This window comes from Peromyscus californicus, unplaced genomic scaffold (assembly GCF_007827085.1).
Source record: "Peromyscus californicus insignis strain IS unplaced genomic scaffold, ASM782708v3 Scaffold_6__1_contigs__length_162567912, whole genome shotgun sequence".
In the NCBI taxonomy this organism is placed as follows: domain Eukaryota; kingdom Metazoa; phylum Chordata; class Mammalia; order Rodentia; family Cricetidae; genus Peromyscus; species Peromyscus californicus.
In genome coordinates this window covers 19,560,785-19,575,241 of record NW_026294584.1, presented here as the reverse complement: position 1 = coordinate 19,575,241, position 14,457 = coordinate 19,560,785, and the positions used below count along the sequence as shown (strand labels likewise).

The 14,457-nt window shown below is 42.0% G+C and overlaps 1 protein-coding gene across 2 annotated transcripts in view; it reads right to left on the bottom strand.

The window, feature by feature from the left end:
• Casd1 (CAS1 domain containing 1) overlaps positions 1-13,850 on the bottom strand; it is a 43,413-nt gene extending 29,563 nt beyond the window's left edge. The window contains exons 1-5 of one of the 2 annotated variants that reach the window (XM_052719679.1): positions 13,569-13,850; positions 6,835-6,931; positions 6,176-6,296; positions 1,904-1,948; positions 380-442 (exon numbers count right to left, since the gene is read on the bottom strand). In XM_052719679.1, the coding sequence (XP_052575639.1) occupies positions 380-442; positions 1,904-1,948; positions 6,176-6,296; positions 6,835-6,931; positions 13,569-13,701 (459 nt within the window). In that variant the 5' untranslated portion in view covers positions 13,702-13,850. The remainder of the gene's footprint in view (positions 1-379; positions 443-1,903; positions 1,949-6,175; positions 6,297-6,834; positions 6,932-13,568) is intronic. The other variant, XM_052719678.1, reaches the window with a different exon arrangement.
• Between the last annotated feature and the right edge of the window lie 607 nt (positions 13,851-14,457).

Below are 14,457 nucleotides of genomic sequence, written 5' to 3'. Positions count from 1 at the left end.
CACCACACACACACACACACACACACACACACACACACACACACACACACACACACACTCTGAACTGAGGGCCCAACGCATACTAGGCAAGTTCCTGGCTTATATACCCAGCCTCTGGTCTCACGTTCTTGAATGTTGTTTCTTAGGTGTGTCACCCCCTGAGTTTGAATTACCTAAGTGACAGCAGCAACAGAGGATCTTATAGGAGGAGAGTCTAAGTATTATATACCTAGTGATAATGGGGCAGAGATACTTAGTAACATTTATTCAAGTCGGCCAAGTACAAGAATCAATCCCACACAGCTCAGGAAAAACAATGGTTTCTCATTGGCTTGTTAAATTTGGTTACATACACAAAAGTCTGTTTTCAGATACAGACCTCAGTCCACACCTTGATACACTGTTTCATAGAACCATTAACTTCCGGATGCCAAAGAAAATCCTGGGAGAAATGTTAGAAATAAAGAAAAAGTAAAAAACAAAACAAAACAAACTTTTATTTCCATCATTCAAAATAAGTATTAACATTTTCCTACAGAGTGCTTAAGTAAAATCCCAGGTTGCCTAAGACACCTTCCTTTGTCATTTCAATTTGGCCAAAAATCTCACGACAGCTCTTGTATCCACTTATCTCCTCTACTCCCCACATTTGAGCAGAAACATCCTTACTCAAACCCAGTAACTGTCCTCACAATAAGATGTGGGATCCCTAGAACTTGCCGAGAAGCCAGAGACTGGCCTCTGCCTCTCCTTCTGCCTCTTCATCTTTGGTCTCCAGGAACCGGTAGGTTCAGTCAGCCCCCAGAAGGTGCCTGTGGGATCCGAGTATGGAGTTTTTGCACATAATGCTCTTTTTCCCTGGGCTTAGCTCATCCTCCGGATCCTTGGGACCTTGACACAAGCATCATTTGTTCAGAAGGAAAACTACTTTCATTCCTTTCTCCTATGTTCCTTCTGCCCTGCTTGGTCCTCCCAGGTACCCTAGTCCACTTTCATTGGTGTAGGACTAGAATGTTCTATAACCTCTTTTTGGCTCAGAACATTTTTTCCCCCTGAATCCCCAGTTAATTTTCACTAAATTGAGAATTCAGAAAACGTTTATATATCCTTTTTTAAAGTACGTGATATTAATAATTTATTATTAATATTAAATTACATAGCAAAACACAATAAAGCTAAAGTGCTGCCTTCTTTCAAGCACTGCTATTTCTTAGAGGCATGGTCTTAATTCTCAGCCCAGGCTATCTTGAAATTCATCCTCTGCAAGTTTGGGATCCCAAGCGAGTGCCACTAACCTGGCTTCCAGAATTTCCTCATACTTATATTTTGAAACAGATACACTTTATTTTCAAAGCTCAGTGTGGCAAAAGACATTTTCCAAATGGCTTCAGTAACTTTGGGTACACATTGTCTCCTACAACTTTACTGATGCATGAAGTTGAGCCTCTGGCCATCTCTCTGGAGCTGGGTAGGTCTGACTTTCAACTCTCATGGAGGATGCTAGACACAAAAGTCTACGATCCCCTCCCCCTTTATTGAAAAGGTATTTTTTTTTCTTACATAATATATCCCGATTACTTTCCCCTTCCTTCACTCCCCCAGTCCCTCCCCACCTCCCTACATATATTCGTTAATGGACATTCATCCTGAACTCACACTGGTTTCAAATTACTATACAAGACTGTTTCCTGGATAAAAATTTGAGAGATCAAAATTTCCTATTTTATGACCTAAAAAATTTCCATAGACATTTATTCTACTACTTTGCAATCCATATGTACTCTAGAGAGTACACTGAGATCTATTTACTACAGATAAAATATACAGAGTATTAGTTGATCTCCAAATAAATTTACCTTTGAATATAGCTTCACCATTTGGCTCATTAGTAAAATGAACTTACCACTTTAACTGATGAAGTCTTGTCTTCAAAAGGAATGTTTTCATGCTGCCATTGGAAGGAGACAGCAGAAATATTAGTGCATAAACTCATCATCTTGCTATCTCCCCAGTGAGCATTTTGTTTTTTAGGTATAGAGCTTTTCCCTGCATTGAGGTGATAAAGATATTCTCCTATTATTTTTTTTCCAAAATGTTTCAACATGTTGACCATTCAAAATTCACCGTGAAATTATTTTATTTGGTGGTATGAGATAGGGATCTAATTTCAGTTTTCTCCCATGAATATTAGCGAGTGCTTCAGCAAAGTTAATTAAACAGACCTTCCTTTATCCAGGACTCTTCAGTAATGCATGTGTGCGTGTGTGTGTGTGTGTGTGTGTGTGTGTGTGTGTGTGTGTGTGTGTGTGCTACTTACTAGTCTCTTTATATGCATGTGTCATTTTAGAGCTCTCTATTCTAATCATTTGGTTTCTTTGACTATCTCTACTCCATCATAGCCTTATCCTTATCACTACAGTTAAGATAAATCTTTATAATAAAGAACAGATCCTTATTCTGAAGATTTGCTGAAGTTACTGGTGGCATGTTGCCCTTCCTTATAAAATATAAAATCAATCCAACAGTTCCACAACAAATTCAGTTAGGATTTTACTGGAATTATATTGAACCTATCGGTCAATCTGGTTATAATTTCCATCTTTACAATGCTAAGTCATTTTACCAAGACATATCTACCACTGAGCCATACCTTTTTTTTGTTTTTGTTTTTCTCTGTATAACAGTCTTGGCTGTCCTGGAACTCATTCTGTAGACCAGGCTGGATTTGAACCCACAGAGATTCGCCTCCCTCTGCCTCCCAAGTGCTGGGATTGAAGGCATGCACCATGATGCCCAGCAAGTTATACCATTTTAAACTGTCTTTCAGCAAAATTGTATACAGTTTTTATGCATACAGATATACCACATTTACTGATTGGCCTTTTTTCTGTTTGATAGTTCATATGGTATAACTTTCAAAGTTTCAGCTCTATGCTACTGCTATGTAGACTGTAACTGAATTTTCACACCTTTATTTGAGTTGTACAAGTAATGTTTGTATATCCACCGTATCAGCTGCCCTCCTTTTTCCAAGCACATAATTACACCATATGTACTCCTCAGTTTCCTTCTCTCCACACCTTACATTTTTACATTTTCTTTCAACTAGTGATTCTAGTAAGATGTGGAAGAAAAGCAGCAGTAGTGAACATCATCGATTTTCTCCTGGTTTTAATGAAGATGTGTCTAAGATTTCACCATTAAGAAATTTACTGTAGGCTTCTAAAACTTTTATCAAGTTAAGTTCCAACACAAGTTGCCTAAAAGAGACAGAATGGCACCAATTTTCTGACACAACTGAGACATGCTTATTAGTGGAGTAATATGTGATGAAAAAAACAAAGACATTCCCAGTGTGATCCATCAGGCTCTCCACAGTGACCCTCTAAGTTGAAGCTGTAAGACTGCAAAGTCAAGATGGTCCACATGTCAGCCATGTTTGCTTGCTTCATTTGCTCTTGCCTCCTTCATTGAGAGCAGTGGGAAAGTTTTCTATTACAACGTGTCAACTTCTTGCTATATTAATCTTTGCTAAATTTAAAGGCTAACTTAATGAACATCACAATTTTTAAATCTTCTCAATGATTTCACCATTTGCCATTAGAAAGCAACTTTCGGGCTGGAGAGATGGCTCAGCGGTTAAGAGCACTGACTGCTCTTCCAGAGGTCCTGAGTTCAATTCCCAGCAACCACATGGTGGCTCACAACCATCTGTAACGAGATCTGGTGCCCTCTTCTAGCCTGCTGTCATATATGCTGTATACATAATAAAAAAATAAAATCTTTAAAAAATAAAAAAAAAAAAAAAAAAAAAAGAAAGCAACTTTCTGTGTTGATAATGCTCTTACGTTAGTATTTAGTCTTGTTTTAATAGTTTACTTTTCTTCAGCAGGCATTTGCTGACTATTCTTATTCTTTTTGTAATTAAAACCTTCTTGTTCTTTATTTTAGGTATACTTTCCTAAGTAGGAAAGTGTTCTTTTCAAAAGATATCTGGAAATCTGTGCTTAGCTTACATTTTGGGTTACTTGTATTTATCTTTATTTTAGATCATTCTACCATCTTGCTTGGTTTCTACCTTCTACACATGTGAATTTTTTATGTATGCACAATCATGTTTATAAAAACATATTTTTTTTTTAGCCAGGCAGTGGTGGTACACGCCTTTAATCCTAGCACTTGGGAGGCAAAGGCAGGCAAATCTCTGTAAGTTGGAGGTCAGCTTGGTCTACAAAGCGAGTTCCAGGACAGCCTGGGCTATTACACAGAGAAATGCTGCTCGAGAAACAACAACAAAAACAAACCCCCCCAACCATATTTTTTACATATATACATAAATGATATATGTATGTATATGTTGTATATGGGTATATATGCATACATATGTGTATAAAATATATATTTGGCAACAGACTTGGGGAGGTGCTCTTTGCTTAATTATTTCTCTGCTGTGTTTGGAATTTATACCTCTTAATTCTATTCAACAACAACAAAAACAGGATAGGCAATATCTGCCTTCATAGTGTGTGGGAATAGAGAATATATAAAATATAATCTGGCAAATGTTTGATCAGCAGTTGGAATGAGTTGTTTTCTTGGCATCTGTATCTTTAAAACTGGGACACACTGTCTTTTCTTGTTTCTTTTAAAAATGTATTTAAGTTAAAATGTATCTTGTTTGATAATTTACAGGATGACTGGGTATCTTTAGAAAAATGCTGCAAACTTCAGTATTCCACTAAGAATGAAAACATTTCACACTGTATATCATTTTACATATGTCTCTCTCTCTCTCTCTCTCTCTCTCTCTCTGTATATATATATATATATATATATATATATATATATAACAGTAACATACATTGTAGAGTAAGCCACTGTAGTTTTCTCAACTAACAATTGACAAACTCATTATACTAATTTCCAGAAGGGATTCTAAACCTATGTCTCTTTGAAATCAAAAGTTTGAAACAGCAAACGATACATTGTTAACATCACTGTTTCTGTATTATTATAAGGAACAGCTCCTAAGGCTAAAGGACCCACTACGGTCGCCACTATGTGAACAGCTACTTAGCTGGGAAGCACCCGTTTCTCAGCTCCATACCACAAGGAAAGTTCTTGACAGACAGATTCCCATCGTCAACATGGGCTATTCTATAGTTCTGCACTCTGCGTCTCCATTTTCCACCCTCTGCCCTTCCCTATCTGTAATCGCATGCTGTTTGAAGAAGACAGGCCAGGAAGACATAAATAGAAGGATATAACGAGATAGGTCAATTCCCCAAATTAACTAATTAACATATGGAGAGGTATTAATCCTTGTTAGTTTTCACAGCAAGGTCTATTTTTAAAATGAGAAAGTCCTCATCAGAGAAGCAGAGATTTATACATTGCTGTCTCTGTTCAGAGCGCAACGCCAGCGTCAGGAGGATTGCAGACGGCAAGAGGGCAGCACACAAGACGAACTACAGTATATACTGAAACAACGGAGCAAGACATAAATAACATTAAATGTTCATATTCTTTCACTCAATATTTGCATTGTAGAAATTCTACACTAAAATTTTTTAAAAGTAGAGTTTTTACTCAACAAAGTAAGTGGAAATGCCCTTTTTTAGTTAAAAAAAATTAAGAAAACTAAAAAAAAAAAATGGGGGAAGTATATGGAATTACATATAGCCACTTGGTAATATGTGGCCACTAAGAAGATACTTATGTCGATTACACAGAAATATGGTGGACTATGATAAACAGGGGGGAAAGCAAGACATAAAATTATACACACTGAAAGATTACAATATATTTACATTACGAACAAAAACAGAAAAGAAATCTGTCAGGGTACTAACAAGGGCTGGGATACTTTTTCCTTGTCTTCTTTCTAAGGGTTTTCAGGAAGTTTTCTAACAGAACTGATTTTTGAGAAAGGAATGTTTAAGCTAATACGGTCTTGACAATACCTAATCCACCATGCCTTTTCCCAGGCTCTCTGTTACAGCAAATGCTCCGTACTTCACCTCAATTTTCCCAAAATCAAATGAAAAGGTTCATCTCCCTACTATCAGTTAACACACCCCTCCTGTAGATACCCACTTGATTAGTGTCTGAACCAGCATGGGGGAAGGAAGGGACAGGCGGGGGTGGGGGGGTGGGGGTGGGTGGGGGGTGTTACCTTATTTCCTTCTTCTTTAAACTGGGGGTTAAGGATTTTTACAAAAGAATAAAATAATTGACGGATCCTGGAATCTCCGATAAATGCAATATGTTTATCTACAAGGCAATTCTTTGCTTCACTGAAAACGAGAAAGAAACATTAATTAAAATAAATAAAATCAACTTAATCGAAATTGAAAGAACATGGCTTAATGTAACGTAAGAAACAAAGAAAACAGAAAATCAACTGTTAGCCAGCCAATCACACAGCTTAAACCAGGTAGCCAGGTGTGTTTAACTTACTAGCCTATGTCCTCATTACCAACTCGATAATGGCACCCCATGAGTCCCAGAAGTGCCCTAACGCTACAGGCCCTTATCCCATTATTCAGCGCTGGAGGGGTCAGGCATCTAGGCCACAGAACGCATCTGTTTCTTACACATTCCATCCTCATTACCTCTTACCTGGGATAAAGGTATTTGGCCAGAGCCCTTCCTCTAAAGCTGGGGGGGCAGCAGCCTGCATTTGGAATCAGCTCCAGGCCAGGCCAGCTCAGCTAACAGGAAGTCTCCACCCCCAATGCCATTCTGCACAGAAATCTGCTTCTGCATCTGCTTCACCTCTGCCTCTCACTACTTATTAGGAATTGTGCTAGGAAAGAAATGAAGACTTTTTACCTCATTTTGTATTTATGCATCATACAACTGTGAGGTTGCCAAACTTTTCCTCCAAGAAATCTGCCACTTGAGAGAAGGTATTCACACGAATCATTGCCTATAACAATAAAACACCGTGGGGTTGTAAACATTAGTTTATTATTATTTTTTTATATTTTGCTTATCCTGGTCCTCTTCATCGTCCTTGAAATCAGGAAGTAGAGTTAGCTCTCTAGACTTTCTTACGTCTTCCAGATGGACACAGACATTTCACAAGAAGCACGGTCCACATCAACACCCTAGCATGCTAGAGGAAAAGAGCCACCTATCCTTTCTACTTTACCCTGAAAGGGACTTATTATTATTATTACTTTTATTCAAAATAAATTCTTCTCTCATACAATACATCCCAACCACAGTTTCCCCTCCCTCCACTTCTCCTAGCCCCCCCCCCCCACCTCCCCTCTTCCCCAGATCCACTCCCCCTTCCTTTCCTCTTCAGAAAAGAGCATGCCTCCAAGAGACGACAGCCCCACAGGGCAAAACAAGACACAAGAAGACAAGGCAAAGCCCTCATATGGAGGCTGGACAGGCAACCCAACAGGAGGGAAAGAGTCTCCAGAGCAGGCAAAAGGGTCAGAGACACATCCGCTCCCACTGTCAGGAGTCCCACAAAGACACCAAACTAACAGCCACAACATATATGCAAAGGACCTGGTGCAGACCCATGCAGGCCCCATGGTTGCTACTTCACTCTCTGTGAGCCCATGGGAGTCCTGCTTAGTTGATTCAGTGGGACATGTTCTCCTGATATCCTCCATCCCTTCCTACGCCTACAGTCTTTCTTCCCCTCCTCTACCGGGTCCCCTGATTTCTGAGAAGAAGGACCAGATGGAAACCTCCAATTTAGACTCTCTCTGCATGAGATCTGGCTGTGGGTCTCTGCATCACTCCCACCTGCTGCAGGAGGAAACTTCTCTGATGTCTGTGAGGGACTGCGAACCCCTAAATGCTGCGGTCACCGTTTTTGGTGGTTCCTTCTACTTCCACTTTCTTTTCTCAGACATCATCTAAATCTGAAACAAGCCTTTATGGCATTTTGTCAATCTTGTTTCTGACTGAGAAAAATAAAAGCTAAGGGCTAAAAGAAAGACTTTGGAAATGATTCACTTTACAACTACATGTATGCATTAGCATATCTAGAAACCTGGTTTTAAACCTAGTTTTAGAGTTGCTGGCTAGGAAATCCCTCTGGCTCTGTGTAAACTGGGAGAGCCATTCTACATCCTTTGGCCATTTTATTTTACCTTAGCCAAATATACAGGACCAAATGGATGAAAGGGGAGATGTTTGCATTAACTAAGAATGATAGCAAAATAGAAGTTTAAGTTAATCTGTAGCTTCTTATTAACAGTTAACAGCCAGCTAAACTTGGTTTATAATTACTTTAGATTAGGCTAGGGGGTCTAATAAGAGGAATACTGCAGAAGTGATCAGCATCCAGTACTGAGGCATTCAGGGTAAGTCTCGAGGAACTCAAAGTTGGTTGCTGTTTCTGTTGACTTGGGTGCTGGATCCAACCCAGGGCTCCCTGCATGGCACAGGAGCAGTCCACCACTGCACTACAATCTCACCCTCACGCCTTGTTTTCTCAGTCTAGCTATTCATTTGTCTGGACTGGCATAATGCACACTCAAAGGATAAATGGGTCAACACAAAGGTGCTGTTGCTCAGTGTCCCAAACATAATGGAGGGAAACGGACAACACTGTACAGTCTTGCTGCTGAAAAACTGTATAAGGAATGCAGAATACCGAAGATTAAAATTTCATAGTTATAAATGCACCTTAAGCAAGTTGTTTTTTTATTTCAAAGATTCTAATAAGTGATCTCTAAATATAAATAGTTCTTAATTCTTTCCAATTTTTAAAATCTAATTCTAGTTCCAAAAAACAAAATTACGTCACACAAATAACCCAAGATGAGTAAAGGAAGGATTACAGAAAACACAATTAAGTTATTTTCCTAAAAGCAGCACTTCTGCAAGAATTCTTCTAGGATGGTCCCACAGCAAAATCCCAATTATAAATTAGAGTCTGTTTAAAAGGAGAATGAAAATGTGATAGTTATTGCATCTCTACCTTTTTATACATATAAAACTAACTTGTGAGTAGCAACTATTTTTTTTTAAAGAAATATGAGTTGCAAAAGTGAGGTATCAAACCTGTGGGGTATTCCTATCCTTTTATTTTTTAATAAAAGCCTAAACAAAAACTTTCTTTTTGATCAACTCTCGGTGTCTACATGTGTGGAAATGGAAGCACCATGCCCAGAGCTTAAAGCAGTCATTTCTTCACCAGAAATGCTTGCCATGCCGAGTTATTTTCATTCTTGGTACTACTGCCCACATTGGGCGCCTCAGGCCATCCACGAAAAACAACAGGTCTAATGTGCTGAGCCCACTTTAGAAAACCCCTATAGGAAAGGGGACTTGGGGAGGTCAGGAACCAAGCTCTACAACACGGCACTTTACAGACAAACGGTCTCCCAAAGAACAAACTTCTTTCATGTGCCAGGGAAAGCTACTTGGTGATGACTTTGCTCAATAGTAAGAGTGGCCTTTTCACATTCAGCAAAATAAAAATAACGGGAAGAAGTACTCTTTTAATCTAATTACAAATAAATTAACATGATTTACAAAATTCTCTAAAACTCCATATTCTAAAGCACATTTTCTTTTCTTAGGAAGGAAATGCTTCCAGATCAAATCACTAAATGTATACCTAGTTGCTAAAATAAGATAATGTACCACATTGTTTATTATGTACACAATATGTAAACCCTTTTCATCAAAAACAAAACAAATGAATCTCTGGTTGCTATTTTCAATTACCTAATATAAATCTGATAGTTACTTTAACATAACCGACTTGGACTGCAAAGTACTCAAAGAAATCAAAGTAGGAATACAAGACAATTCCAAAAGACCTGGCTCCAATATTTGAATTATCTAGATGAATGTTTGTCTTCTTCCTTATTCTGTTATACTTGGTATAATCTTTCCAGTTAGTGGGTATATATGCTCCAATTTTTATGCATGACTCTTTTCAACAATAGAAATGAAATTAAGAACAAACCAAACAAACAAGTAAACCACGAAACTGGAAACACCAGTAACAACCAAAGAAAACCTCCAATACCCTTCATAAATTACACGTTGCTTTTCCTTTGAACAAAGCACCACTAGACACTTACGGCCTTTAGACAGAGTCACCCTTCAGTTGTGCTGCCTACTACCAACCATGAGAGCACCAGATCATACAGCGTACATACATTATGTTCCATGGAAGAATATGTCTAGGATTCAGCAAATTTATTTTGTGCTGAAAACATCATTTAAATTTTTCTTTAGAAAGCTGAGTATAGTAATCCTAACATTTGGTAGCAGAGGCAGGGAGATATTTAACATTGACAATTCCTATGCTTAGTGATGGAAAGGAAATCAATTTCAAAAACTTAAGACATTCGAAGTACGTTAACTTTACCTCTTTAAAGCCTTTCCTAAGGGTTTGGATACTAGCCTCTGGTCAGAAATCATGTTTTGACTCTAGAACCACACTATTAATGGAAATGTTTAAGAATGTATACTAAAAGTCATTGTAACATATTAAATGACATACTAATAATTCAAAAAAATCTCTTCTTCCTAAAATTGAGATTAGAGTACCACATTCACTTAGAGTCACAACCAAACCGAATGCAGATAGAAAAACAGGAGGAAATAAAATTTTGCATATCTACTCACCCAATAGGTATTTATGGAGTTCCTACTGTGTGTTAGGCGCTGGCTATTTAAAAATAGTTAAGATACACTAGGAAGCAAACAGTGTGTATGTGTGTGGAAGAGGACAACATCAATTCTTACAAGTACAACATGGTAAGTATGTACAAGTTGCTTTGGCAGAAATTGAATTCCTTGCTCCTACTTCGATGAAGGTAACATTAGAGTCAAGCATTGAAACAAAACTCTGAGGATTTTCATTCAAGGGAAGAGAAGATGTTGTAGCAGAGAAAGGCAGCAAAAGTGCTTTTACACTGTAAGCTTAAAGCTTAGGAAGAAAGAGGGGACCCCAGGCACAAAAGCAAGCCTTCTGAAGTTCTGGAAAATTACCACTTGGTCAGAAAAAGAAAAACAACGGGAAAACTCTTCACTGGTATAAATTAGTACTTGTAAATTACCCAGCATTAGTATTTTAAATTAACTTCATCTCCATGTACCTTCCACCAAGTTCTAAGAAAGGCAGACTATAACATAATGGCACCAGGCACACTAACTGGTCCTAAATCACAGCTCAGCTACTGACTAGTGTATTCTTAGGCAATTTTCTTAACCTCCCTGGCTTCATCTTTAAAATGTAAATAATTCTCTAATTCACTGAATTTAAGACACATCATTATTTTTTCATAGCAGGAAAAAATGTTACCAATTAAACTTTGACACGCAATCAAAGTTTTAAAGACTCTTCTTGATTACAGAAATGTTCAAGAGGGGGAGATGAATACTACACCTCATAGAGGCTGCAGAGACAAAACGAAGTCTTTAAAACCTGAAACACTGCCTACATACAGGAAGTGCTTGATTTAATGCACAGACTTTCCAAAAGGTGTAATTCTTTTACGTTGAGTAATTTTCAAACCAAGAGGTGTTAAGTTTGTGTGTGTGTGTGTGTGTGTGTGTGTGTGTGTGTGTGTGTGTTAAAACTCATTCTACCTTGCTTGATGCATGTTCATACACACACACCCAAGATCCTAATGTGTATTATACTTACACCATTTATCTAAGATAGAAAGTCCTTTCCTTGTTCTAAAGATTTATATGTGATCCAAGTCCATGTTTATCTGTGAAAGGCACTGCACCTGACGTGGTTTGTCACTGCCAATGTCATAAGGATGGCTAAAATCTTCCTGGTAAGATGTTTATTTTTCCCAAACAGACTCTGGTTCAAGTTCTTGATATTCAATCTGGGCAAGCACACATGCCAGGTGTACTGCTTCACACTTAAGGCTCTGAAGTACCTTTGGAAACGATGACTTGCTTCTGGAGGAGGCTTTACAATCCGAGATTGCTACACTGACTCATAAAGGCCCATCTAACATTCTATTTTCCCTGCCGATGATAGATCTTGATAAGATGCAATACACAATCTAAATTTAAAAATTAGCATTCCAAGTCATCAAAAGACAACAAGCGCAAAAAAGTTGTAGGCAGGGCAGATCACTTAGGACAACAGCATTACAGTTATAAACTTTAGTTCTACTGACATCACAAACACAAAATTGAGCTGGATTATGGTCATCTTATACCAAACTACCATACAATGACTTATCGTATTTAAAAGAAACATGTTCTCCAAATGATCAAAAGTCAGTGCATCAGCACTGCGAATTGTATTTTATATATGAAAATGTAGGCTTTCTTGATGGCGGCTGTAGATGAACCAAGGCCTTGCCAGGTCATCTGCTGTGACTCTGTAGAAGGCTGGAGAGGAGTGGCCACACAGGTATATAAGGAATCTATCTTTTTAGTTCAACTTAATATATTTATAAGATAGCATACAGTTATGGTACTAAAGTTCAGGATCTGGAAAATGTGGTCAGAAACAAAGCATCGAGTTTGACCAAAATGGCTTCTACTTTGAGAGATTGCCTGAAATGGGAAGACAGCTCAGATCCTAGTACCCTGGTGACTGCAGATTTTGCCAAATTGGTTTGTACAGTATAAATGGGTCCAGTGCTAATGCGCACCTACCACACATGACTAATTATCTCAGTCACCAAGAGCCGTCCAGATAATGGCTTTGGTGTACCAAGGGTCAGAAATAAAAGATCCTATCATCATAATTTCCCTCCTCCTGTCAGGGTCTGTCCCGGTGTCATTTTTCACACAGAGGGGGTAAAAATCAATGAAAAAGACAAGCAAAACATCTCTTGATAACTGAAGGATAATGCCTACTGAGACGAGGTCACAGTTCCTTTCCAGGTTGCCACCAGTGTCTAGACCCATATAGAGGGCCTGCTTTCGAAAAGGCTCACTACTTGCATCGCCTGCCCACGTCTGTCAACTCCTAACTTCTTCAAACAAACAACAAACAAAAAAAACCCGAAATCCTTGCCTCAGTGCCTTTATTTGTAAAAAAAAAAAAAAAAAGTGTGCAACCCAAACTCTTGGAAAAGTGTCCGAAGGGCTGGTGGCACTTCCTCCCTGGGAGGCAGGTGGGCCACGGGGCTTCTTTAGCCAGAATGGCCCTTTTGGCAAGGACAACCAGGTGGCCCAAGCGGCAGGGCAGAAGGCAGACCCCTCGGGCGGGCGCGCAGGGTGCGACCCCGGCGGCGTCCTGGAGGCGGTGCCGCGCGCGGGCTGGCCCGGGGGGCCTCTGGCCCGACCTCCTGCCCGGGCGCGGCTCCAGGGCCCCAGCCCGAGCAGCAGCAGCAGCAGCAGCAGGAGGAGGAGGAGGAGGAGGCCCCGAGGGCGGGCAGCTGGGGGCCGAGGGCCGCGCGGCCCGGCCCGGCCCGCCGGGGTCGGTCGGGGCACGTGGGGCGCCGCGGGGCCGCGGGAGGCCGCGGGCGCGTGGGCGTGCTGCGGCGGCGGCGGCGGCGGCGGCGGGGGGCGGCCTCCCGCGCTCGGGGCCGCGGCGCCGCCTACCCCCCGCCTCCCCCGGCCGGGCCCGGGCCGGGGCCGGGGGAGGGCCCGCTCACCTCGGTAGCGGCGGGAGGCGAGGTGGCACGCGGCGAGCAGCAGCACGGCCACCAGCGCCAGCACCTTGGCGCTCCTCACGCTGAAGTAGTGGTTGATCTCCCGCTTGCCCAGGTTGTAGGCCAGAGCCGCCATCTTGGTTCCTCCATGACAACAGTGCGCGGCGGAGCGGGGAAGGGGCGCCGCGCAGGGGCAGCACTGGGGCGGCCGGCGCAGGAGCCAGCCGTGGAGCGGCCGCCAGCTCCCTCGCCCGTCGCCCGCACCGCCCGCCGGGGTGCCCGAGCCTGCGGCCTCGGCGCCGCCGGCCTTGCCCGGGCCCTCGTCGGCCTCCCCCCAGCCCCGCCGCCGCTGCTCCGCCGTGCCGGTGCCCCAGGCGCCCTGGCCGCCTGTCTCCTCCCCTTCCTCCTCCCCGGTAGTCTCCTGCCTTAATAGCGGCTGCGCCTGTGAGGGGGGTCCGGATGCCCGGGGCTCCGGGGTCACCGGGCCCAGACGGGCCTCCGGGGTCACCGGGTCACGGGCGGCGGCGGGCGGCGGCGGCGGCGGCGGCGGCACAGACATGGGGGTGTGGGGAGAGGGCCTGCAGCCCGGGCGGGCCCAGATGTCGGCTCGGGGGCTGTGGCCTGGCCACCACCTGAGCCCAGGTTGGGCCAGTAGAACCACTGTGCCGGAATAAAGTACACTCCCTACTTCCCTATCACACCCCTCTCTGAACTTTCTACTCCCTGGGCCCGCCCAGAGTCGTGGGGGCGCAAAGGGAGGCCACCCACGGCCAACCTGGCAGGTTCCTCTGAACCCAGGATGCTGGCCAGGTGTTGGGGTTGCCGTGAGTCGGAACACTCGACCCAAGAAGAGTAAGGGGCCTCTGCTCTTGGCTACTCAACTGCCATGGCT